Source organism: Carex rostrata, chromosome 23 (genome assembly GCF_964058835.1).
Source record: "Carex rostrata chromosome 23, lpCarRost1.2, whole genome shotgun sequence".
NCBI lineage: Eukaryota > Viridiplantae > Streptophyta > Magnoliopsida > Poales > Cyperaceae > Carex > Carex rostrata.
Window position 1 is genome coordinate 3,251,957 of NC_135940.1, and position 24,117 is coordinate 3,276,073.

Genomic DNA, 24,117 nt, shown 5'->3' on the forward strand with positions numbered 1-24,117 from the left:
AAATGTTGTAAGTGGATTCCTTCTCTATATATTTGCGCCAACATAAGATGTGCTTGATCCTATGTGGCTAATTAGTTGTCGTCCAATTTTGATCATATGACAAAAAAAAAAAAAAAATCTTATAATGCATTCATCTTTTATTTTCGGCGATCTAAAATAGTTAAAACATATGTAGATGGCTCATTAGTGAATTCCTTCTCTATGTATGATCATATCATAATAAACATATGTGGATTCCTTCTCTGTATATGATCATATCAGAATAAACATATGTGAATTCCTTCTCTATATATGTGCGCCAACACAAGATTTGCTTGATCCTATGTAGCTAATTAGTTGTCATCGAATTTTGATCATATGGCAAAAAAAAAAAAAAAAAAAAAAAAAAAAAAATCTTATAATGCATTTATCTTTTACTTTCGGCGATGTAAAATAGTTAAAACATATGTAGATATATGGCTCATTAGTGGATTCCTTCTCTATGTATGATCATATCAGAATAAACATATGTGGATTCCTTCTCTATATATAATCATATCAGAATAAACATATGTGGATTCCTTCTCTATATATATATATATGTGCGCCAACACAAGATGTGCTTGATCCTATGTGACTAATTAGTTGTCGTCCAATTTTGATCATATGACAAAAAAAAAAAAAAAAAAAAATCTTATAATGCATTCATCTTTTACTTTCGGCGATCTAAAATAGTTAAAACATATGTAGATGGCTCATTAGTACCGCTGAGGCGACATCAGAATAAATAATATGCATGTACCTTTCAATGTTTGTAATTTAGAAAATTTTAAGATGCAGAAAATACCATGTTTAAATGTTTAATTTTGATATGAAATCCTTTGCTAGATGTTGATTGGTGGCCTTAGAAATAGATGTTATCCATAAAATTTTATAGATTTTGTAATTTGTGTATTATGAAAGAAAATAACAGAACTTGTTGAATACATAAATATTATATATGTGGTGAACATCCATAATTAGATTATAATATTCCACTAGTAGACATTTTAGTCTTTGCGGCGATACATCAATTATAATACTAGAAACTCTAGATCTCCAATTCTAGTAAATAGTTTTTAGAGTGAAAAAGAAATTAAAAAGAAGAAGAAAAGAAAGCATTCATACTCTCCTTTAATATAGTGTTGCCGTTGATGTTTTTCTTTTAATTTCAAAAATTGAACTTGCATTTCAATTATTAGTGTCTAATTTGGGAGTGAGAAATTGTGTAAGCCCCCCTCTAGTTATTACGTCATGCCACATACTGAATCATGGTATTGGAATTAAATGGTAGACCTTCTTTTGTGTCAACTGGCCATCGGTTTGAGAAAGAAAACAAAAGCAAGAAGAAAACCACTTTTATTATTATATGTCTATTTCAAAAAATGATTGAGTTATACCTTCATTTCCAGCTCTATAAATAAGAAATGCAACGGCTGCCAACCAACTCTACTTAGCAAATGATTATAAGGGTATACAAGTGAAAGGTTTAACGATGTCAATGAGAAATGAGGAAGCTAGGGACTATGTAAAAATCCGGGCTTATAACAAGGAAACAGATTTGGAAAAAGTTTTGGACTTAGAGAGAAATTGTGAGGTTGGTTCAAAGAAGAGGCCAATTTTGGTCACAGACTGTTTAGGAGATCCTCTGTGCCGGGTCCGAAATAGTCCACTCTATCATATGTTGGTAATTTCTCTTTCTAAAATCAATATATACTTTTATCTAATAAAATACATGTTCATAATAATGTCCATTGTTGAAGTTTTTTTATTTCACTAGGCAGTTTCTTGGCAAGAAAATAGTTTTCTTGTCAGACATTAATTGCATTAATATGTATTATGATTGACGCTTGAAAATATCTACTAAGCTTCTCATCTTTTAAAAAAAAAATGAAACAATTTGCACTGAAACTCATACATCATATGATATCAGACTCAAGGTTGCAACTACAAACTTAATTTTTTTTTTTTTTTTTCTATTTTTGTAGGTTGCTGAATCAGGGAATGATTTGGTGGGTGTGGTGTGTGGCTCGATCAAGGTAGCGATGATCGGTGGTTCGTTAGATAGTCGAGCCAAACTAGGGTACATCCTCGGCCTTAGGGTTCCTACATGCCATCGTCGTAGAGGCACCGGAAGGAGACTTGTTCTCGCAATGGAACAATGGTTTTGTTATAACCAAGTAGACTACGCCTACATGGCCACTGAGAAAAGCAACGAGGCCTCGATCAAGCTCTTCACATACAAGCTAAATTACACAAAGTTTAGAACCCCTAGAATCCTGGTGAACCCTGTCGGGCACAAACCCGAACGAATAGACCCGAATGTGGCGATCACGAGGTTAGAGGTCAGTCAAGCCAAGTCACTCTACACAAAGCACATGAGCTCTCTTGAGTTTTTTCCTCAAGACATTGACCAAGTATTATCAAACAAGCTATGTTTGGGGACATGGGTCGCATGCCGACATGGCGAGTCGTGGTTGAATGCGTCGAATTGGGCCATGCTTAGTGTGTGGAATTGTCCCTACAGGATTAGGGTTGCGAGGCTTCCGTTTGTGTGCTTGTTTAGAGCAAAGATCTTGAGGCATCTCGAGCGGTTGATTCCATGCTTCAAGGGAATAGGGATTCCAAACATTTTTTCTTTCTTTCGGTTTTACATTATATACGGTGCGCACATGGTTGGCCCCGAGGCGGCTCCGCTCATGCGAGCGCTCTGCGAGCATGTGCACAACATGTCGGCAAAGCAGAAAGGTTATAGAGTTGTACTCGCCGAGGTCGGAGGAGACGATGGCATAAGATATTTCATACCTCATAGAAGAGATTTGTCATTTTCGTCAGATGTTTGGTGTGTAAAAGATTTAAGAAAAGGAGAAAGAGAAAGCTTTGATTGGAACACTTTGCCTCCATCTACCAGTATTTTTCTTGATCCAAGAGAGTTCTAGAGTAAATCAGATTTAAATATATGGAGAGTTGTTAATATAATGGAAATTACAAGAGTTTAGTTATTTCTTGATGCGATTGTGAGATTTTTCCTCAAAAAAGAAAAAAACTAAGAAACATAAACAAAAAGATTTGGTTGTTTTTCTTTCTTTGCGAAGATCTTTAGATTCCACAAGCATCAAATTGTAAGAGGTTGCTTCTTCTTTTCTCTAATGCTCTTGATTTTTTATTTTCCTTAATTAAAGAAAGAGGGAGTATACGTACTAATTTAACAAACTGGGTTTTTGTATGGTTGTTAAGGGGTGGACTGCTACAGATCTTGTACAAATTTAAAAAAAAAAATCAAACTAACTGGTAATATTTAAAGGATCATCAAGCAGATCTTTGTTTACAATATATAGAAAAAAATAAAATTTTGAAATTTTGCTTTGTATTTCTTATATTTAATTTATAATACATAGATTATTTAGAAAGATCACACTATATATATATAAGTACTGCAGAGAATATAAATATCATCTCTTTTTGAAGTTGTGCTAGTTTTAAGACACTCTAGCCAAAAAAAAAAATCATAATTTCACTAATCACGCAATCTCTTGGAAATCAATGATAGTACTATTACCTCGGATAAATTACCTTTAATTGCACCAAACATTCAATCGAAGAAAATTTAAAATGTTTACTTGTCAAAGAACATATATAAAATCGTTTTGCATAGATAGTTGGATTCAATGAAACCAATCTATCTAGTAATAGACAAAACTAGTTAGTTAAAAATTCATAAAATATGTACTGAACTTAGATAGGAAATTGGTTTGTCCACCAGTATTTTATTTTATTTTTAAATGAATTAGAATGTAACAGAAAGAAGCCCACCCACACACACACACAGCATGCGTTGAAGTGCTATTGGCATGTAATTAATAAACGAGCATCCAATTATGCGTTACACATTTTTTTACAAATATATATAGTCAAAGATCGACCGGCCATTTTTATTAATATCCCTAAAACAAATATAAATTTTAAATATGCCCCTGCCCCCAATTTTTTTTTAAACATGCCTTGACCGCCTGGGCTTCGGGCGGCCCAAAATACCCTGTGAGGCGCCAGCCCCTGGGGCGGCCCATAAGGCTAGTGAGGCGCCAGCCCCCCGGGCGCCCCATGTGGTTTTTTTTTTTTTTTTTTTGAGAGAGAAATCTTAGTATTTAATTTGAATAATTTTATGAAAAAAAAGTTTAGGGTTTATGTATATGTGTATGTGTATGTGAAAAAATAAAATATTATGTGTACATAATATGCGTATGTCAAAAAAAAAATATATTTGATATATTTACAGAGTGATGTCGTAAATTTTTATAACTTTGATTTTTTATAATTTTATTTTTTTGGTGAACTATATGTATAATATACACAGATACACATATACAGATACACACATACACATACACATACACATATACACATACACACACACACATACACACATACACATACACATACACATATATACATATACACATATACATACACATACACATACACATACATATATACACATACATATATACACATACACATACACATACACATACACATACACATACAAAAAACTCACATACACATATACACATACACATACATATACATATACATACACACATACACATACACATACACATATACCAAATAAATCAATTCGCATAAGCAAAATAGCAAGTTTATCTGCCACCACGTCTGAGTAAACCTAACAAACGACTAGTTCTTCTGGTACCAGTGGCAGGTGCGGCATTACTTGTAGAGGCTTGGCTACTAGATGATTGGCTTACAGGAGGAGGGGGTTGTGTTCTACCGGTTGCTTCAGCAACAACTCTGGCATTTTCTCTTTCGTTGTGTTCGTTTATTGCATCTAAATGTAACAATGCAATTCAGTTAGTAATATAATTAAAGCATAAATAAATTTTGTACAATTCTACGTACCTGCCCTGCGTCTGTTGAAAACAGAATGGCGAACCCGATTTCCCGACGGTCGCCTACCACCCATCTCGTCCATGGTCATTACAATACGCTTGTGTCTCCTCCTTCCCTTTCTTATCCATCCTTCTGAAGGGAGTATTCTATCTCCGACATATGCAGGTCACTCATGCTGATCAGGATAAGAATGGAAAGATCCACCCCAAGTGGAAGCAAGGTAATCGGTACGGTACATGTCAGCAACATAGTGATCCTCACAGTAGTTCCTCACTCAGCATACCGCCATCACGTGACTGCAGGGTATGTGACTTAGCTGGGGTCCTTGGCATGTACAGGTTACCGCCCTGGCATCTCTGAATTTAACCACGTACTTGCAAGCCCTCTTGACAAACGCCATAGTGCCGTCTGGTACGAACGTACTCATTTGGATTTTTGCACTTCGAATTATGTTCCATCATTACCCATCGGGATCACGGTCATAGTTGCACCTTTGTCCCTGTGTCGTCTTAGTTTCTCCTCCACCCTTGTTGAAAATAACTGGTTCATCCTTATTAATTCTGCGGCCTTAGCACGCCGTTCCTGAAACCAGGCATTTAACTTGTAGAATGTGTCCTCTACAACTGCAGCCACAGGCAACATCCGGCTCTGCCTGAATATTGCATTCAGCGACTCGGATCCGTTGGTGGTCATAATTACCCAACGCCAACCTCCATCCCGGGATTGATATATTTTCTCGTATGCTGGATCTTCGTTGACATCTCGGGGATTATTTTTGCCCACCTTCATTAAGTAGAGATTTGCCTTTGGCATGTACTACATAGAAAATAAGGACATAGAATAATGTAAGTAAACAATTGTAGTAAAAAAATTTGTTTTCTTAAAGTACAATAATATATGTAAACAATTGAAATACATGTACCTTTGCAAAACTGCTAGTCATCTCTACCACCCTTCTCGGCTTTTTCTTTCTGCAATTCCATCTAAATGTATCAGTAACCCACGTGTCGCCCCCGGTTGCCTTGGAAAGGTTCTCCGCAACGTGTTTGCATACACAACCTGTGCACACACTGGCCAGTACGTGTTGACCAACTGTAATCTTCACGATCAAAAACATATTTTATTCCTTTATGCTGGTCTGATATCACACAAAAAAACTTCCCTTCCCCAATCACCCGTCTTCTTAAAAACTGCATAAAGAATCCCCAGTTCTCGCCGTCCTTTTTATGAACAATTGCAAACGCCAAAGGCAACAGCTGGTTCTCAGCATCATATGCGCATGCTATGAGTAGCCTCCCCTCGTAACGGCCAGACATGAAGCATGCATCAATGCTGATAATAGGTCTGATGTATGGCACAACTTGGATACAAGCACCAAAAGCCCATGCTATGCCCTTGAATTGTTTAGCTCCCTCTATTAGTACTCTGTCTTTATCAAAAAAAGGGCCATGCCATCGCTCATATACGGTGCCGACATTTGTACTTGCCATGGCCTGGAGCAATGGTGCCAGATAGCCATATGAATCCTTCCAACTACCGAATATCCTGCAAACCGCAAGTTCACGACCTCTCCACAGCCTGTTGTATTTTGGGATTACATATTTGTATTTGTGTCTGATGGTCATAGTCACCCCCTTGATGCTCATCGATGGATCCAACTTAATGTCCTCCTCAATTGCATCGGCAATTAATGATGCCATCAGCTGCGCATGGTCTGTCCTTGTGGACGCAGACTTGCATGTATGAGGTGGTTCACACTTCTTAATCATCCATGCTTCCCCTGAACCCGCAGGGGTTGCAAAAAGGCGGAACTCGCAGCGCGGGTGAGTTGTACAAAGCACAACTAACCTTGTTCGGTCCCTTTTGTGTATTATACATTCCCAGTTGCCGTGAACACAAAAGGGAGACAGAGAGGGATGGGTCGCGGGGGATTATGATGGGAAGTGGGGCGCCTCACAGTGTATATGGGCCGCCCTGGCCCCAGGCGGTCAGGGCATGTTTAAAAAAAATTGGGGGCAGGGGCATTTGTAAAATTTTGATTTTTTTTTAGGGATATTAATAAAAATGGCCGAAGATCGACAAAGCCCGAAATTTTTTAATATACCATTTTTCCAAAAAAAAAAAAAAAAAACCAAAATAACCCTCTTTTTGAGAAAATTATATTTCTGCTACGGCCGCATCTAAGAGATGCGGCCCCTTTTACTCGGGTCAGCATCTAAGCGAATACAGCCCAAGATTATGGTCCGCTCCTAGTAGATGCGGACCCCCCCTTTTTTCAGATGATTTTTTTTTTTTGGGTTTTTTGTTTTGAAAATAGTTGTATTTGTTTTGGTTTTTTTAATTTTATTTATTTGAAAATATTTTTCATTTGTCGGAACAAATATTCTATTAGATATGTCGTTCATTTGGAATATCGTTTATATACGAAGAAATACTACTGTAATGATCAAAAGAAATAAATAATAAAACATCAAATAAAATAAATAATAAAACAACAAAATAAATAAGTAGCAATATATGATAAATAAGTCACAGTATCTGATAAAACACCTAACAAAGTATGAATCAAAGCCTACTGGTCAGAAGGACTAAACATCTTCCTCGCCTTCTTCACCCTCTTACCCCGACCCCGCTGGGAGAGTGGTGTCTCGTCCAACGCATCATCTGAGGAGGTAGAGTCCTCCTGGACATCCTCCTCCTGAACTGGCTCCTAGTGAACCTCCTCAATCTTTGATGAATACTGGACTCCAAGACCAAACACTATAGTCTGTGCAGACACCCTGCGTGAATAAAAATGCATGTCTCGCTATATGGTCATCGAGTGAGTACTCCGGGATAGGAGGATACTGTGTCGGCTATGTGGAGGTGCCAGAAAACTCTGGAATGGGCTGAGTCTGAACATACATCGGCTGATATGCAGGCGGATATGCCTGAGTTGGAGTGTAGCCCAGGGAATACAGTCCATCTCCCTCTGTTCCAATATTTGTGGATATATTGAACCCCAGCGGATCCTTCCTCATCCTACAAACTTACAAATTAGTTCTGCAAGATTTTTTTTTTTTTTTAAATCACAGTTGTATATTTTAGTCCTGTGGCTCGACGGCGTAATGTCTCGGTACCTCAATCGAAGGCCTGACCGATGATCTCAGTGTCCTGGACTCCAGCAAACAATGCCTTGTCACTAGCGTACCAGACGTAAATATCAGGCTCATCGGATATATCATCAATCGCATCACAGCCGCCCATTCCAGCATATCTGAGTAAGTCAAGGCGCGCCTGTACCCACATTGGCACATCGATTGTACGTTGTGCTTGAGAATGACTTTCCCGAGCCTCTTCCAGCCCTTCAATGTGGGTTGCCGCTATGACGTAGCTCTTCACCATGTATAAGGCCTGCAAAATGGGGCCATCGTTGCCTTTATATAGGGCAATTTAGGGGTCCGCATCTCCTAGAAGCGGCCTAGGGGGTCGCATCCCCTAGATGTGGTCCATATTCTGAGGCCACATCTGCTAGATGCGATCCGCAACAAATGGAACCGCATCTCTTAGATGCGGCAATGGTAGAAATATAATTTTTAGAAAAAGAGAGTTTTTTTTTAGAAATGGTATATTTAAAAATTTTGGTCGACAAAATCCAGAAAATTTAATTAATTAGGTTGTGCATTTGCAGCTTGCTATCCCAAAATTTTTAAAAAAAAATACGCTTCACCAACTCTTATGGTTATAAAATTCTCTTCTTGATTTTAATTAACTTATTATTATATATATAGCTGACTAATAACTACCACTAGCTAGTGCTAAGCAGTAGATGAGCGCGTACCTTAAATGAAACCGTTGTCTTTTTCAATCAAATATTAAAACGTCATGATCACTAGTTGCATAGTTAAATGCTATGATAGATCGACCAATAATTTTCTAGATTGCATTTAGTATATATAGATCTGTGTGTGATAATTAAAAGAACTTGATGCGGCCACCTAATTATTTTAACAAATTAATAAGTTTGTTGATTATCTTGAATATATATATACAATCTGATATTCTTGGGCTTATAAAACTAATTTGACATATTTTAGTACATATGATTATTAAACAAATTGATAAGCATCACTTTCAACTGTCTCAAGCGTGTGTGTGTTTGAGGATTTAAAAATCAAGTGAAACTTTCACAAGTTGCATAGTTAAATGCTATGATAGACCAATAATTTTCTTGATTACATCTATAGTATAGATCAGTGTGTAATAAAAGAAATTGATGGGTCGACTTATTTTAACAAATAAGTTTGTTGATTATCTATACAATCTGATCTTGGGCTAATACAAATTAATGTTGCATATTTTATTAATACATGTGATTATTAAATAGATTAATTGATAAGTATCGCTTCAACTGTACATGTCCCAACCATATATATATATGAGGAGGGTTAAAATGCACCCTCCCTTTTGTGCTCCTAATGTGCACCCTCCCCTCGTATCTTCATTTTCAAAGTTCAAATAGTCGATTCGATCCTTCCAACGTGTTCTTCATATTAAAATATGCTTAGAGACCAAATTTTACATTTTTTAGAAATTTTTTACTATTTTTCAAGAATTTTTGATTAAACTAAACAATAATAAAAAATTCAGCAAAGTGATGATTTTAAAAAATTCTGAAAAAATAGTAAAAAATTTTCAAAAAATGTAAAATTTGGTCTCCAAGCACATTTTAATATGAAGAACACGTTGGAATGTTCGAATCAACTATTTGAACTTTGAAAATGAAAATATGAGGGGAGGGTGCACGTTAGGAGCACAAAAAGAGGGTGCATTTTAACCCTTCTCTATATATATATAGGTATTGTATTAAGGCCTTACAAATTTAAAGGAAACTTTCAGGTGAGGTGTCCTACTCTTTGTAGCCGAGTGAGGCCAAAATAGGCTCCAAACATATTATGTCTCAATATGTAATCATGCATCATGCCAATTTGGTTTGTTGATAAGCTGATCATAATTCGCTTGATGCCTATTTGTCAACCACCCTTTCAATATTAATACTTGTTCCAATTAAAGTGACAGTTTACTGCAGGTGTATGTTATTTAGAAAAGGATTGATCTTATTGTAGTAGTCCATCTCTTAATGTGAACAATGGCAGTTTGTGTAATTTAATGCAAAAAGGCTAGCAGGGACAGAACTATAAAATTTAAATTGGAGAAATTGAAATGTAAAGTGCATATATAATGTGTGGAGCTGAAATTTAAATTAAAGTCTTTACAACTACAAAGTAGTTCACTAAGCTACGTACAAGAGCATATATATATTGAATTGGACTATATAAAAACTAAAAAAAAAAAAAGACAATTCAATTAAATTATAATTATGTATATTTCCTTGGTCGATTTGGGTAGCTCATTTAATTGGACTTTAAAATGCATGCATGGTTTTGACGATCGATTAGCCCTTGGACGATAAGTTAATAACTTCAGAAAATTAGCAAAATTTGATGTGTATATCGATTACATTGAACTATTTGCATTAATATACTAGGATTAGAACTTGAGTTTTGTTGAGTGCACCAACTACAAAATCAATGAGAAAGACTTGAAATGCAAATTCAAAGTATTGAAATTGATCTACATCACGAGTGATGTATTTACTCCTCAATTTTATTACTTTTCAAATTAATTTAGTATAAAGTCAAGTGTTAAAAAATAAAAGTTTATAATTAATTTTAATATACTTATTTGTCATTATTTTGACCGCTTGACTTTATGCTAAATTAATTTTAAAAGTAATAAATTTGACATGTAAACGCATTACTCATGAACTAGCTAGCTAGATCGGCTTCAATAGCTTTGATTCATCATTTGAAGTCATATGATATGAAGTTAAACTCATCAAAGAAATTGATGAAATCAAAAACATTGGGGAGGAGCTAAAAATTTTAGATAGGGGGACTGAAACTTAAAATGTATAATTTATTGTTAGTGGGATTTGAATTCAAGACATCAATTACAAAATAAAGTTATAACTACTAAATTATAAGTATATATCTAATATTTTATGAAAGGCTGAATTATATAAAAACTTTTAAAAACAAAAATTTCAATTAAAGTTTAATATACATTTTGAAAAAAAAAAATTACGAGAGTGACTTAATTGACAAAGTCTAGATCCGCGTCTTATTCTAGCTCTTCAATTTTTTTAAGGTGATTATATATTTTTGCAAAGTCCTTGGTCTTACCGCACACTTGGTATGAAAATAGGCACCACTTGAACTTTAGTTCACACGTGTGACACAGGTTTTTCTCATTTGTTATTTTTTGCAAGCAGTAATTAAGCCAAAGTATACTTAATTGTCTATAAAAACAAATTTAGATTGTTGCATGATCATTTCTCAAGAAACCAAAAGGTATTAGACGAAAAAAAAAATTAGGGATAAGCAATCCGGCTTTCCAAAAAGAAAAAGAAAATTACATAAGAAAAAAAACCTGTGTCAGTCTGTATCCGACACGTATCGTATCTAAAATTTGGTGTCCATTATTGTATTAAAGAGCTCTTTTTTCTGTTTATAATTTGTTTAATGCCAGTGTGAGTAAACAATGTACACTTCCTTGTTACATTTGGTACAGACAATAACTGGGTCAGGTTTATTATTTTTCATTTGTTGGTACTGGTACATATAATCTGTATACTTAATTTAACTTGTGTTTATATGTACAAGAGACACACCGATTCTGTGGACCCCTTTAGGCCCATGAAGCTAATTTTGGGCTTATAAATAGGTCATAATAAAATATTTCAATGAATAATAATCTAAGCCTAATTTTATAATACCTTAATTATATTTCTGGTTTGAACATGTTTCTCACAAGTTTTAGAATTCCCCCATCCCATTTCCTTGGTTAATTGCTAGTGCTGAGTCAAAAGCTGGGACCCAATTTCCAGAAGTTGAATATTGTCATCATTTTTGTTTTTCATGACAATTGGGTTTTCATTAAAGGTTACAAATACTTTGAATTCACACTGTACAAGGCCTGCTCAGGTCTCCGAGGGGCATAAGACAAAATTCTGTCCATTACAGACTATTCTTTGTCGAGGTTCAAGCGCAAAATTTAACATACTACACCCCCGGATTACATTTTTGTAACAATTAGGCCCCTGGTAATCTGCAACAGACATACCAGTAACAAGAATGTACTTGTGCCGACTGGTACCGGTACCCAGAAAGTTAGTAATACACTGCACCAATAATATTATTGTCAGCCATTGATTTAGAGAGCATCAAATAAAAAAGGAAACTGTTCGGACAGCATCATACCATGGTTTAGAACTGGTATCCACTGACAGATACCAGTTTACATTCTCACAAATTTACTATGAAACAAATTTTTCAGCAGAAATTCAGTGTACGACATTCTCACAAATTACTATGAAACAGATTTTAGCGACAATGTTTCCTTAGAGATGAAACATTGTCTTTAGCGGTTTCTCATTCATTTTAAAATTCTGTCAACGGCAACATTTGTGCTAGAGAGTTTATTTTTTTCTAAATACAGATACAAAAATCGGGAGTTATTTTCTTCTTCTTTACTACTTTTGCAAATTCAGCTAATGGAGTTATGTTGCATTTTAGCAAAATTCCGTTTTGCAAATTTCTTATCAGACAAGCTTCTAAATATATTTTTTTCAATCTTGAAGTACAGGAAGTTGTTGTAAAATCTGATTAATTGTTTCAATATTTTCAAGTAATAATAATTCATCCATAGAGGCATAGACTAATAAGATGATAATTTACCCCTCCCATTGGAGGCCAGCAGCTGTATATAACAATCAAATTTCTAATACATAAAACATCAATAAAACATGTATTTTACCTTCTTTTTCTTTTTCTTTTTCCCTGTAATTATTCGTGGGAATTTGTCGACCTATTTGCTTTCTTATTTTGTTGTGGGGTGGGTTGATGCAAGTAGACAACTAACAATATCGACTATTGAGTGAAATGATGAATATGATACGTGACATCTTCAAACGCAGTTGGGAGAACACCCAGATACAGAGAAGGTTCCCCTTACTCGTTGCTCATCGCCTTCCATATCTCTGCCGCCACTGTCTCACTGGCCACTGCTGAGAAGTGTATTTCAGTCTTTGCATCAGTTAATTTTTTTTTAAATTATCTACATGCAAATGTATGTGAACTTTAAGCATGTATCAGCAGAGTCTTGACTTGTATGTCAATAACTTGAAGTGTTAGTGTACTCTACATGCTTCATATGCCCTATTTCAAATATGTGGTGATAAATTACCTTGCTTATTTGACAAGCATTTTCTCACTGACTGGAGGAAAGCTAAGGAAAATAGCACGTTTCATCTCAGATAAACACTGCATGTTGAACAACTAGCTGTATAAGTACTATCCACAGAAGGCATGCAAATTGAGGTAAAAGGAAAAATTATTTTTGTTTCTGTAGAGTTGCTTATGTTTCAGGCAAAAAAAAAGCACTCAACAATCATTATTATTCTAATTTTAATCACAAATAAGTTTAAGTTTCAATGTGCAATTAAGCTAGAATTTATTCTAATTTTACATGAGCCAATTCCTAATTTTGGAAATTCGATCAAATCTCAATTTGGGCTAAACTTCTAATGAAATCACAAATCATGATTAAATTAATAACCATCATGGTTGTGTTCCAAGTTTCCATAATACTCTAATATATCTGTTGACGGCAATTGCCGCCAACCATCAAAAAAAAAAGTTTCCATAATACAGACAGCACGGCCGTCTCTACGTCAAACTAATCAACAAAATTTGCTTCAAAAGAAAATAAAAATTGAGAATAGATAAATCAAGTGAAAAGTACCCTAACAGAGGCACATGCGGACTCAAGCCGTAGGAATGCGGTTTACAGGAATCATTCCCACCAAAATAATCTGCCACTAAATAAGGTTCTACATGTGATTCCTAATTTTACTAGAAAATCACATATTATAATGTCAGGATTGAAGAAATTTGCAAAAATAACATTCATGCCAGTGGTTATTTCATGAGGTGTGCAGCAGCATCTCATGCAGGAGGTGGGCATCGTCTATGCAAGAACGAGCCAGCAGTAGAATAAGCCTTAAAAAAAAATTAAGTTTGAAACAATAAGAGTCACAAATAAAAATTTTGTTACTGGTAAAAAAGAAAAAAATCAAATCTATAGCAAGAGTCTTTAATTGATTCCAAAAATTGGAAATTAAACTACATAAGTTGAAGTTTGAGGCTAGGAGAGATGGAAATGAGGACAACTAGGGTGTTCTTAAGCTCAACCAAGTATTTTGTGAGCTTAACTCTATAACTCCAAAGCCTATCGGATTGACTTCAAATGAGGAATCTAAACTGTTGAAACTGATCTACTTCACAAGTGATGTGTTTACATGTCAATTTTTTTTTTAAAATTGAATTAATTAAGTATAAAATAAAACGGTCAAAATATGATAGAAAATGAACACATTAAAATTAAGTTATAAACATTTTTTTTACCACTTGACTTTAAGTTAAAATTTTATAAATTTAACATGTAAATGCATCACTCGTCATATAGATCGGTTTCAACATTTAGATTTGTCGTTTGAAGTTATTTAGTTAGCTTTTGTAGTTACCATAGGGCTTGGTGAGCTTAAGAGCACCCTAGTCCTACTCTGAAAATGAGAATATAATTATCTTGTGAATAATAGATTCCAAACAATTGCAAGCCCCTTTTGTTGATTTCAGATATTGAAAAGAATGTACCTGTGTGAATACAGAGTTGTGAAATAATGAAACATTATCCTGTTGAACACATCTGGTTTTGTTTCTTCAACAAAAGTTGGGGATCCTTTATGAAAGCGAAGTGTCCTTATGTTTTATAGACACCGGCCACCACGGCCTTCAACGGACTTTTCCTTCAAAGAAACGGGTAACTCCGGGAGCTCCTCCAGCAAATCAGCTTTTGTGATTTGTAGCCTTTCAAGGACAGTGAGTCTCGCCATTGTAGCAGGCAATGACTTCAGAGAGCTTGCGCTATCAATAACCAACTCTCTTAGAGAAGTAGGTAACTCTGGGAGCTCCTCTAGCAAATCAGCTTTCCAGATTTCTAGATATTTAAGAGCAGTGATCCTCGCTATTGTAGCAGGCAATGACTTCAAAGAGTTTGCATTTAAGATATTCAACTCTCGGAGGGTATCGCTGTTTTGCAACAGCCATTGCTCCGGCAGTGCCTCCAACCGTGAACAATACGATACGTTTAGAAAACTGACAGATCTGAGGTTTCTCAGTGGTTTGATAAGAAGGAGAGAGAGATGATCAATTTCAAGATGGGATAGTTTTAAGGACGTCAAGTTGCTCCCTTGATCAACACCATGTGCTTGTTCCCCAGATGAACGTTCAACGAGCTTCTTGCATCGCCAAATACACAGCTCATGGAGAGATCCAAATGCATTTTCTGAGGAGGGAATACAAGTAATGTTTGCACAATTATTAATTGAAAGATGAGTGAGAGTAGCAAGGCTTGATGCTGATTCCAGCAATGGCACATCAAGTTTACCACAGTTTGCCATTGACAGCTTTTTTAGTTTTGTAGGCAGAAGGTTGCTCCAATTATCAACTGCCACCAGCTTTTGGCAATCCATTATCATTAATTCCTCAATAGATTGAAATTCTATGCCATCTTGCTGTAGAAAACCGTTCAATGCTATTAATTTTGGACAGTTTTTTATCTTCACTTCTCTTAGTGATGATGTTAATTGGCCACCCCTTGAGTCAGAATTTTGTTAATATTCTGGAAGAGCACTCACTCCTATGTTATGTATGTAAAATTCTGTGAGAGAAAGTGGTAGACTGGGAAATTCGGTTAGGTTTTGGCAACCTTTTATACACAAGTGTTTTAGTGACAATAATTTATCAAACGAGCCTACTGGTACCTGTACTAGTTTCTCACAGTCACTTATGGTTAATTCTACAATAGCGTGTAGATCTAGATTGCTTGGCTGCAGAAACCCATCCAAGGATATTAAGTTGGGGCATCTTTCTATCTGCACTACTCTTAGTGATGATTTTAGGGATGATGGTGCGGGAGTGTTATTACCATAACTTTGGTACAAATGTGGAAGAGAAATCAAACCCACATTATGAATTCGAAACTCAACTAGAGAAAGGGGCATATCAAGTAACTTGTCTAGACTTGCACAATAACATATATCAAGAATTTTAAGATATGGCATTTGCCAAGAAAACAATTGGTTTCTCCAAAAAGGACAATTAAATAATTTGAGGGATGACAGGTTCAAAGGGGGCGATTTCCCCATCCAACTGGGAAATATTTGGCCTTTGTAATTATTAATTGTCAATTCCATGAGATTTGGATGGGGTTGGAGGTAATCAATGATTTGCTCAGGGTCATCAAAATTGCTCTCTGAGGTCCATTTAAGGGAGAGCGATCTGAGATTATTTTTTTCTAATAGGTTGGCACTCTTAGCTTCAATAAGATCCCTTACATTCTCAATGTTTTCAATAACTAGGTGCCGGAGGTTCTTTAGTGTGCCTAGTTCATTTATGCGTTGGCCACTTTCTTGTCCAACAAAAAAGGCTAACTCTTGGAGAGACGTTAGCTTGTGGATTCCATGAATGGTTTGCATTATCTCCTTGGGAAGCCTCAAGTAATGTAACCTAAGTAAATTGGTCATTCCTGAGTAGGATGATTTATAATAAGCTCTTGGAAAATTTAGTACTTGCAAATGGTAAAGTTTGTAAACTGAAGAAGGAAACAAGCACTTAAATGATTGAGTGGCATAATTAGGTTTAATGGATAGGTAGCGAAGGTGTACCAAACTGCTTATATCCTCAGGCAATTCACAGTGTTTGCTTCCACGTATTTTCAATAAACGTAAACTTTTCTTAAGTAAATTATTTGGAAGAACAAATAAATTCGGATCAGTACCAGTTTCCTCAGAAGTGGTTATAACCAAGCTGCGTAAATTTTCAAGATGGGAGATCTTCGCAATTTCATGTTCATGTACAGAAACATGTCGTACATTGCTAGGTACGGTAATGGATTTATCATTAGGCTCTATTCTACAACATTCCCCATATGAAACAATTTCGGCCAATTCATGCATCAAATCATGCATAACATACCTATCACCTTTTCGTGATTTAGAATATTCAAAGAATGATTTTCTCAAAAGGTGATTGAAGTAATCTTCTCCAACATCCTCAGGTTGTTTATTTTGACATAGTTGTCGTGGGATGATACCAACAGCCATCCACATTTTGATCAACTCTTTTTTATCAAACTTATGATCTCGAGGAAATATGCTGCAAAACCTAAAGCATACCTGCAAATCTGTTGGTAAATGGTAGTAGCTCAACTTCAAAACCTCTACCACATCCTTTGCTTGCTCAATGTTAAACAGAGACCCGTAATGCAAAAAATTTCTCCAGTAGTGATGGTCCATATGCAAATTCAGTAAACTTCCAACCAGCTTTGCTGCTAATGGACTACCTCGGAACATTTTTAGCATTTGATCTCCTATTGCTTGCAAATCTCTATAATTATCAAGGTTAAAACCATGAAATGCATAGCTATTAAAGAGCAACCGCAACTCTTGCTCTCCTAAGCCATGTAATGGTAGATATTCATGTTCAAAACTGATCACACTGGCAAGCAAGTCTACCACTGATTTCATTCTCGTTGTAAATAAGATTTTACTCCCTTCTTGTACAAACCTCAAAGGAGCAACTAATTGCTCCCAATTGCTCCTTTTCTCATCATCCCAGATGTCATCTAGAATGAGAAGAATTTTTCTTAAATATATCTTTCCCTTCAAGATCTCTTGAAGTGCATTTAATGGTAGACCACTATAACAACTTTTGCCTAATTCACCAAGCATCTTTCTCGTTATATCTTCAACACTGAAGTTAGTAGAAACACAAACCCAAATTGTTTTGTCGAAATGATTTGATGCGCACATCTCTTGATATGCAAATTGCACAAGGGTGGTTTTCCCTACTCCACCCACCCCGACAACACCAAAAGAAGAGAGGTGAGCATGAGTTGGTTGCTTCAGCCAACCAATTATCTTGTCCTTCTCAACTTCCCGGCCAAACACCTCTCTTTCAGCTAAAAAGGAAGAAGTCTCGTGCCTTAAAACTTTACAAGTTTCTTGCTGTGATTCAGAAATATCATGAATACCTAGCCTCTTGGCAACTTGGAAGAGATGCTCGGTCTCCGCAGTAGCCCGATCCAACATGGTTACAGCCTCCTTCAACCTCTCCAAAGTACCATAGTTGATAGTATATGATTTTCTCTTCTTTAAACTATAAGCAGATCCACCTGCCTCGTCTCGGTTTTTCACCATATCCTCCAGGTTTTTATACTCCAACTCATCGAGCACATCTTCGGATGCTTCAACAGCCTGCCTAAATTTGTCAACCCATAAACCGACACTCGGGTCTTTCATCTTCAGTGCTTCAGCAAGGCCCATGACAGATGTAACCTTGGGAAGGGCTGTGTGTAACCTCTTTAGCTCAGCTTCGCTGTCGGATGGCAGCATATGGTCATGAATGTACGAATATGCCGTGCTGACAAGGTTCTCAACAACATTGGACCCTGCCCAGTCAGCAATGGTCAAAACAGCGGAACCTGCCCAGCTTGCAATTGTTGAAAGAGCCATCTTGAAGTTCCTTCTTCTCCTCCTCAAAGCGGTTGGTTTTTTCTTGATTTGTTTTTTTTTATAATTTTGTGTCTAGTGTCAGTCTTCTTCTTTTTTTCCTTGCTAGTGTTGCTTGGACTGACAAAGAACAAATAGCAAATTGATATATTTTTTGTTTTGTTTGCTGTAAATAGATACCAAATTATTGGTTGAGAGAACATATTGAGAAATAAAGATAGCATATAGACAGTGACAAGTTTGAATCTACAGGCAAGTGGTTGGGCATCAAATTAATACTCAGCATCCAAGAAGAACATAAACACAGCTGAGATTTACAGATTTTATCCAGTGGCACAGATTTCATTGTTCCTGCTATATATTACTTTGGCTTGTTTCAGCTGTATAGATCATGCTATGTATATCATTCATCCTTTGACGCTCAAACCATATGTTCACACTTGAATTCAACAAAGTTAATAAGCTCAATAAACACTAAATAAGCTAAGATATATATTTAAGATTGTACTCTTTTGTACAACACTGAAAGATAAAAATGTAAATCTCTATTATCTGAAAAATAACAGACCAGCACAGTATTTAGGTAACTAAAATATGTCTTTAATCAATGCTTATGCTGTTACCTCCAACAAAATAAAATTAGGCATTATTTACTAAAGGTGTCATAATAAAATTGTAATTTGAAATTTTAGTAAGGAACAGGAAACAGCTGACACATACATGACAACACCTTATCTTCAAATATTTTTTTGATGAAGACCTTATCTTCAAATATTGACGACCACCAAAATACCCATGTAAATGAGATTATAATCAAACGCAATGTAAACCACAAAAACAGCAGAGTTATTCAACATAGAACAAAACAACGACTTGTGTGTAAAATGCAGGAGTCTTAACACATCTTTTCCACCTCCTCTCATTTTCTTTGTCTGTCCTTTCCTCAACAATTAATACACTTGATTAGATGGGGTTGTATTTGCACAGTCTTTGGCTTATTCGTTAGATCTTTCATCTGCCAGATGATTTTATTGAGGTACTTTTGTTATTTTCTAGGTTTCCTTTTTTTTTTTTACATATTACACCCAATGTTGTACTGTATTCTGAGAATTCTTATTTGAATATATGCTACCATGATGTAATATGTTGGTTGTCCTGTGCCAAAATAAAAATCCCTTAAATATCAAATTGTTTGCTAATACTGTATTTTATATGAATCAAGGAAGAGAAGTTGGAGCCCTTGAAAAATGTAAATGATGATCCAAAAATACGCATGTTGAACAAATTATTTGCTAGAAAAAAAGAAAAGAGTTGAAGTAGTTTACATTTATGGTACATTATGACTTTGTAATGTATGTAGATTGTGACTTTGAGGGTATTCTCTTAATTGAATCACCGGACTCGTTTAATCGACAACGATGAATTGACTGGTTTATCTCATATGTTGTCATTTAACTGTTCTTCCTTTCAGCTATAAATAAGTTCATAGCTGATCGGTGCTCCTGGAATCACTCTTTATCAGAATATCATGTCTATGAATATTTTAAATCATGTATTACTATAATGTGTGCTTTGGCTCCAAATTCATCTAGCCTTGATCATTTATGTTGTTTACATGGAATTGATGAATATATGGAAATGTTCGAGATCAGAAGGTAGTAAATACTTTTTTATTTTCTTTATTTGGAACTGATATAGTTTTTGTCTTTAATTCATTAAGCTTGCTGAGTACGCCATGGCCATAGAAAGATAGTCTTCTTTGGACCGAGGAAATATCTTCCGTTGATGCCGCCTCCCAGTAATTGATGAACTAGGAATTAGGAAAGTCTTCACCAGTTTTGGATTAAATCTGGTATTAATTGTTTGTAAATCACACATGTAATTTTTTATTTATTTATTTATTTTGCAAATTAAGTTGGTACCATTAAATGGTACAATATTGTATTTGATTTTTGTGTTCTTGAGATCTGATTTCATCAGAACCAGTACCAGAAAAAAGGAAACAAATAAAAACAAAAAAAATGAAGAGAATGCTTGTTCTTGAGGTCTGATTTTAATGCTTGTTATATTTTAACTTCTATCCATGTTGCTTTTAAAATCATCAGAATAGGCTATCAGTTCAGTACAGGGGCAAAGTTGCCAGATTAGTTGAAACTTAACATCTCTATCCCTATTGAATTTCTTTCTAAAACAAACAAAACAACAGATCTTGAGAAACAAACAAAACAATCTAAATCTGGAAAATAACTAGCAAAAGTCAACTGAACCATTGACCAAATTTGAAAAATACGAATTTAATTTAAATAAAAGTTCCCAAATTTCCAAACACATGTTTTCATCTTCTTTATATAGTAGCAGTACCAGTTCTTTAGATTAGTTAGCATAGTGGTATAAGTTATTTGATAGCTACAATACTCTTTGTAAGTATGCTTGTAAAACTAAAATGACAACATTTTGACCAAAAGGACAGCCTTTCACTTACGCTAAACTCATTTATTACATTTTCACACAATGAACAACATCACCATAGTACATCACATTCAAAATCAAACAAAGTACAGTGGGTTACAAGCATGTTAATAAACACGATCAAATTCCAAGTACATCACATTAAAAAAAAAACACAACATTTCTTGTTCTCCTTTACTTTGTCGTTGGTATCCATGCTCCATACCTCCTTGTTTAAGCTTGTGCTTCACGCGTACCAGCAGTAGTGTTGAGTTTGACAATCACAGAGTGATAGAATCGAACAACAACAAGCTATTTGAATCAAATTTCACTAGTTTTATAAAACTCGATACAAAATGGCAAAATAGCCAAGTTTAGGTGGATCTCATACAATTACTCAGTAATCCGCTCCATTGACTTCACAGTTACATTCTTTATACACGATGCTAATATGATACAACAATAACTCTCTTTCACAATTTAATTATCACTTGCATCAACATCCCTATAATACTCATATCGAACTGCTCCTTGCTTTGGTTTGATATCTAGAATTAATTAAACATAGCCATCTTTACTGCTCTCCCTCAAACTCTTATCCCTGCTGTGGTTGTTGTTGTTCCTCTTGGCTCCTAAAAGGTCTGAGCATGGCACACTACATAATGAAACATCATGGCACACTGCTCAAGTGAGTTACAATATTTAAAAAAAATCGCAATAATACCTTGAATGATTCAATTTCAGCTAAAGCAAGCCCTTTTTGATACAATGCTTCGGCAAAATGGTCATGTGTTGCTTCCATTTTTTTCTTAAATTCCTGCAAAAACACAATCAGTGAGTGTACCAATTCTAAATATATTTCAGGGCATCTCGGAAGGGAGAAAGGTACCTGTGCCTCTTTGTCATCTTGATCTGGTTTAAGAGAGGTAATTTTTATAACCTCATCCGCTGCAACAATGACCTGGAGTGAAATTTCTTTTGTTAGATGCTCACAGCATTCTAAATTCTGAATTGATTGCACTGTTATTATAAAAAAGATGACTTACATTACTTAGATACTGATAATAAAAACAAAATATAATGCTAAAATTAAACATGTAAACATCTATTTGCTTGTCTCTTGATAATGCGAATGCTTATCATGTTCACTAGCTCCTGAAAGTAAGCCCTCCAAAAATTTTGCAATCGTAGGTGTGTACTTCGGATACTCTGACTGCGCATAAACCATACTATCATCCATATAATGCCCAACATAAAATAATAAAGGAAATCTACAGTGCAATCTAGACAAACAGTAATGTGGAATCATCATATGAAAGTTCAACACAAATATGCTCATTTGGTTAAGCACTTCATTAGACTAAAAGTAAAAAGTATATAACCCTAAATCCTTGGTTAATTCAGTACCAAACTGAAGTATTTAACACTAAACCAAGTATATAAAATTTGATGATTAATCAAGGATAATTCTGGCATTTCAGTAGCAGAAGCTAATGAATTAACCAAGTATATAAAATTTCGTGAATTTACCAAGGACGCCAGAAGCATTTCAAGAACAAGAGAAAATGAAAGTCAATTTTATACTTCTGGTATCACATATGTTTAGTGTTAAATTCTTCACTTTGATATTAAATTAACCAAGGATAGCAATATTGGGTAAACCTAAAACTTCAACGGTAAATATAACTATGCTACTAAATTTATAGAAAGTCAATCAAAGCCAATTCTTCCGACCTAAGCATCAATTGGTCCTTAAATGTGTAAATACACTGAAACAATACTAAGTTCAACATAATATCAGATAATGATCGGTATTAAACTTGAAACCAAATTATCAGTAATTGAAAAGGAGATGTTAAGGTTTTAAGCATACCTCGGAATTGGGAACATTTGATCGTATTTGGAATGAAATCATGGAAGACAGCGACCCAGCCGGTGTGGCAAAGCACGGTGAAATATCACCTTTCGGACTTTTTCGCACGGTGCGCGAGAGAGGGATCCGGCGGCCTGAGTCGCACGCCCCGCCGCTACTGCCATCTCCTCTCGAAGCTCTCGCACTGTCAGTCACTCGAGAAGAACCAAACTAGATCGACGTGGTGTGGGAAAGAGGGAGAGGAACCGACGGAGGCGATGCCTGCGTGGGAATTTGGAAAGAGCAAGAGAGAGAGGGGAGGCGATTTGGAGTTGCGCGCGAGAGGGAGGAGAGTCGACGCTGGGTGGGAAAGAGCAAGAGGAGAGGAGGCGAGCTGAAAATTCTGAATTTTGATGTTAACGGGTTTAAAGAGTCCGAATAAATCAGATCCGTTTTAGAACTACTTGTTAAAGCACGATACTCGACCCTGAGTCGTTTGATTAAATCCTACGGTAAAAATAGGTCCGATGCCCATCGGACCTACACCGATTCCAAACTCAAGACCCGTCCTGGTTTTCGTCTCTCAATTTCTCTACGGGAGAAAAAAATAATGTGGCTGCTGGGATTCGAGCCCAGGTCTCCACGGCCACAACGTGGAATTCTAACCACTAAACTACAGCCACTTTGTTGAATTAATATGCAAAGTAACTATGATATAATATATTACACTCTCCATCAGCTACCCACAATATTTTAGTGCATCTAATTAATTTATTCCTGAAACTTTTTTGATGCGGAAAGTAATCACATATCTCTAACAGATATAATTAATTAGGTAATATTTTTTGGGAAGAGAACGAGGGATCTAGAAGGCATGGTAGTCCCTAAATCTCAATTTTAAAAAGTTTCAGTATTAATTGAAATTTAAAAATTAGATGTAATTGATTGCAATCATTGGGTAACAACAGAAGCTGAGCTAAAAACTATCGTAAAGGAGGACATGAAGTCATGGGGATGTTAATTACAATACGACGATATTTCTTTCCATAAAAAATCATATTAATTAAATCAAGATGTAAAAGTTTCTTAGAATTAATACCATGTAATGATTAATACATATTAATAGCAACATCAACAACATAATTACCATCAACAAGCAACAATAAAAAAGAACAATATTATAACTATTTTTTCTTATCAATACAATTGAAATAGACAT

At 35.5% G+C, this 24,117-nt stretch overlaps 3 protein-coding genes and 1 non-coding gene across 9 annotated transcripts; 1 reads left to right on the forward strand and 3 right to left on the reverse strand.

The window, feature by feature from the left end:
* The first annotated feature begins 1,489 nt into the window (after positions 1-1,489).
* Positions 1,490-3,017, forward strand: LOC144575034 (putative N-acetyltransferase HLS1-like). The gene is made up of 2 exons (XM_078325153.1): positions 1,490-1,705; positions 2,007-3,017. Exons 1-2 carry the CDS (start codon positions 1,514-1,516, stop codon positions 2,955-2,957), a joined length of 1,143 nt encoding a protein of 380 aa, XP_078181279.1. The 5' UTR covers positions 1,490-1,513; the 3' UTR covers positions 2,958-3,017.
* A 9,673-nt stretch (positions 3,018-12,690) lies between these two features.
* LOC144575057 (putative disease resistance protein RGA3) lies at positions 12,691-19,230 on the reverse strand. Of its 2 annotated transcripts, XM_078325179.1 has the most exons (4): positions 14,682-19,230; positions 13,771-14,027; positions 13,213-13,289; positions 12,691-13,033 (listed from the first exon to the last, which is right to left on the reverse strand). In XM_078325179.1, exon 1 carries the CDS (start codon positions 18,599-18,601, stop codon positions 15,701-15,703), a length of 2,901 nt encoding a protein of 966 aa, XP_078181305.1. In that variant the 5' UTR covers positions 18,602-19,230; the 3' UTR covers positions 12,691-13,033; positions 13,213-13,289; positions 13,771-14,027; positions 14,682-15,700. The 2 variants fall into 2 exon arrangements, with proteins under 2 accessions (XP_078181305.1, XP_078181306.1); XM_078325180.1 differs by lacking the exons at positions 12,691-13,033; positions 13,213-13,289; positions 13,771-14,027 and adding an exon at positions 14,238-14,305.
* A 1,929-nt stretch (positions 19,231-21,159) lies between these two features.
* On the reverse strand, positions 21,160-23,305 carry LOC144574980 (tripeptidyl-peptidase 2-like). Of its 5 annotated transcripts, none has more exons than XM_078325093.1 (5): positions 22,920-23,305; positions 22,093-22,259; positions 21,936-22,007; positions 21,771-21,863; positions 21,160-21,687 (listed from the first exon to the last, which is right to left on the reverse strand). In XM_078325093.1, the coding sequence occupies exons 2-5, from the start codon at positions 22,141-22,143 to the stop codon at positions 21,679-21,681; spliced, it is 225 nt and encodes a 74-aa protein (XP_078181219.1). In that variant the 5' UTR covers positions 22,144-22,259; positions 22,920-23,305; the 3' UTR covers positions 21,160-21,678. The 5 variants fall into 5 exon arrangements, 4 of the variants coding, with proteins under 4 accessions (XP_078181219.1, XP_078181217.1, XP_078181218.1 ...); XM_078325091.1 differs by having other exon boundaries at positions 21,160-21,701; XM_078325092.1 differs by lacking the exon at positions 22,093-22,259 and having other exon boundaries at positions 21,160-21,701.
* A 204-nt stretch (positions 23,306-23,509) lies between these two features.
* TRNAH-GUG (transfer RNA histidin (anticodon GUG)) lies at positions 23,510-23,581 on the reverse strand. The gene has a single exon. It is a non-coding gene; the product is annotated as a tRNA-His (tRNA).
* Positions 23,582-24,117: the final 536 nt, after the last annotated feature.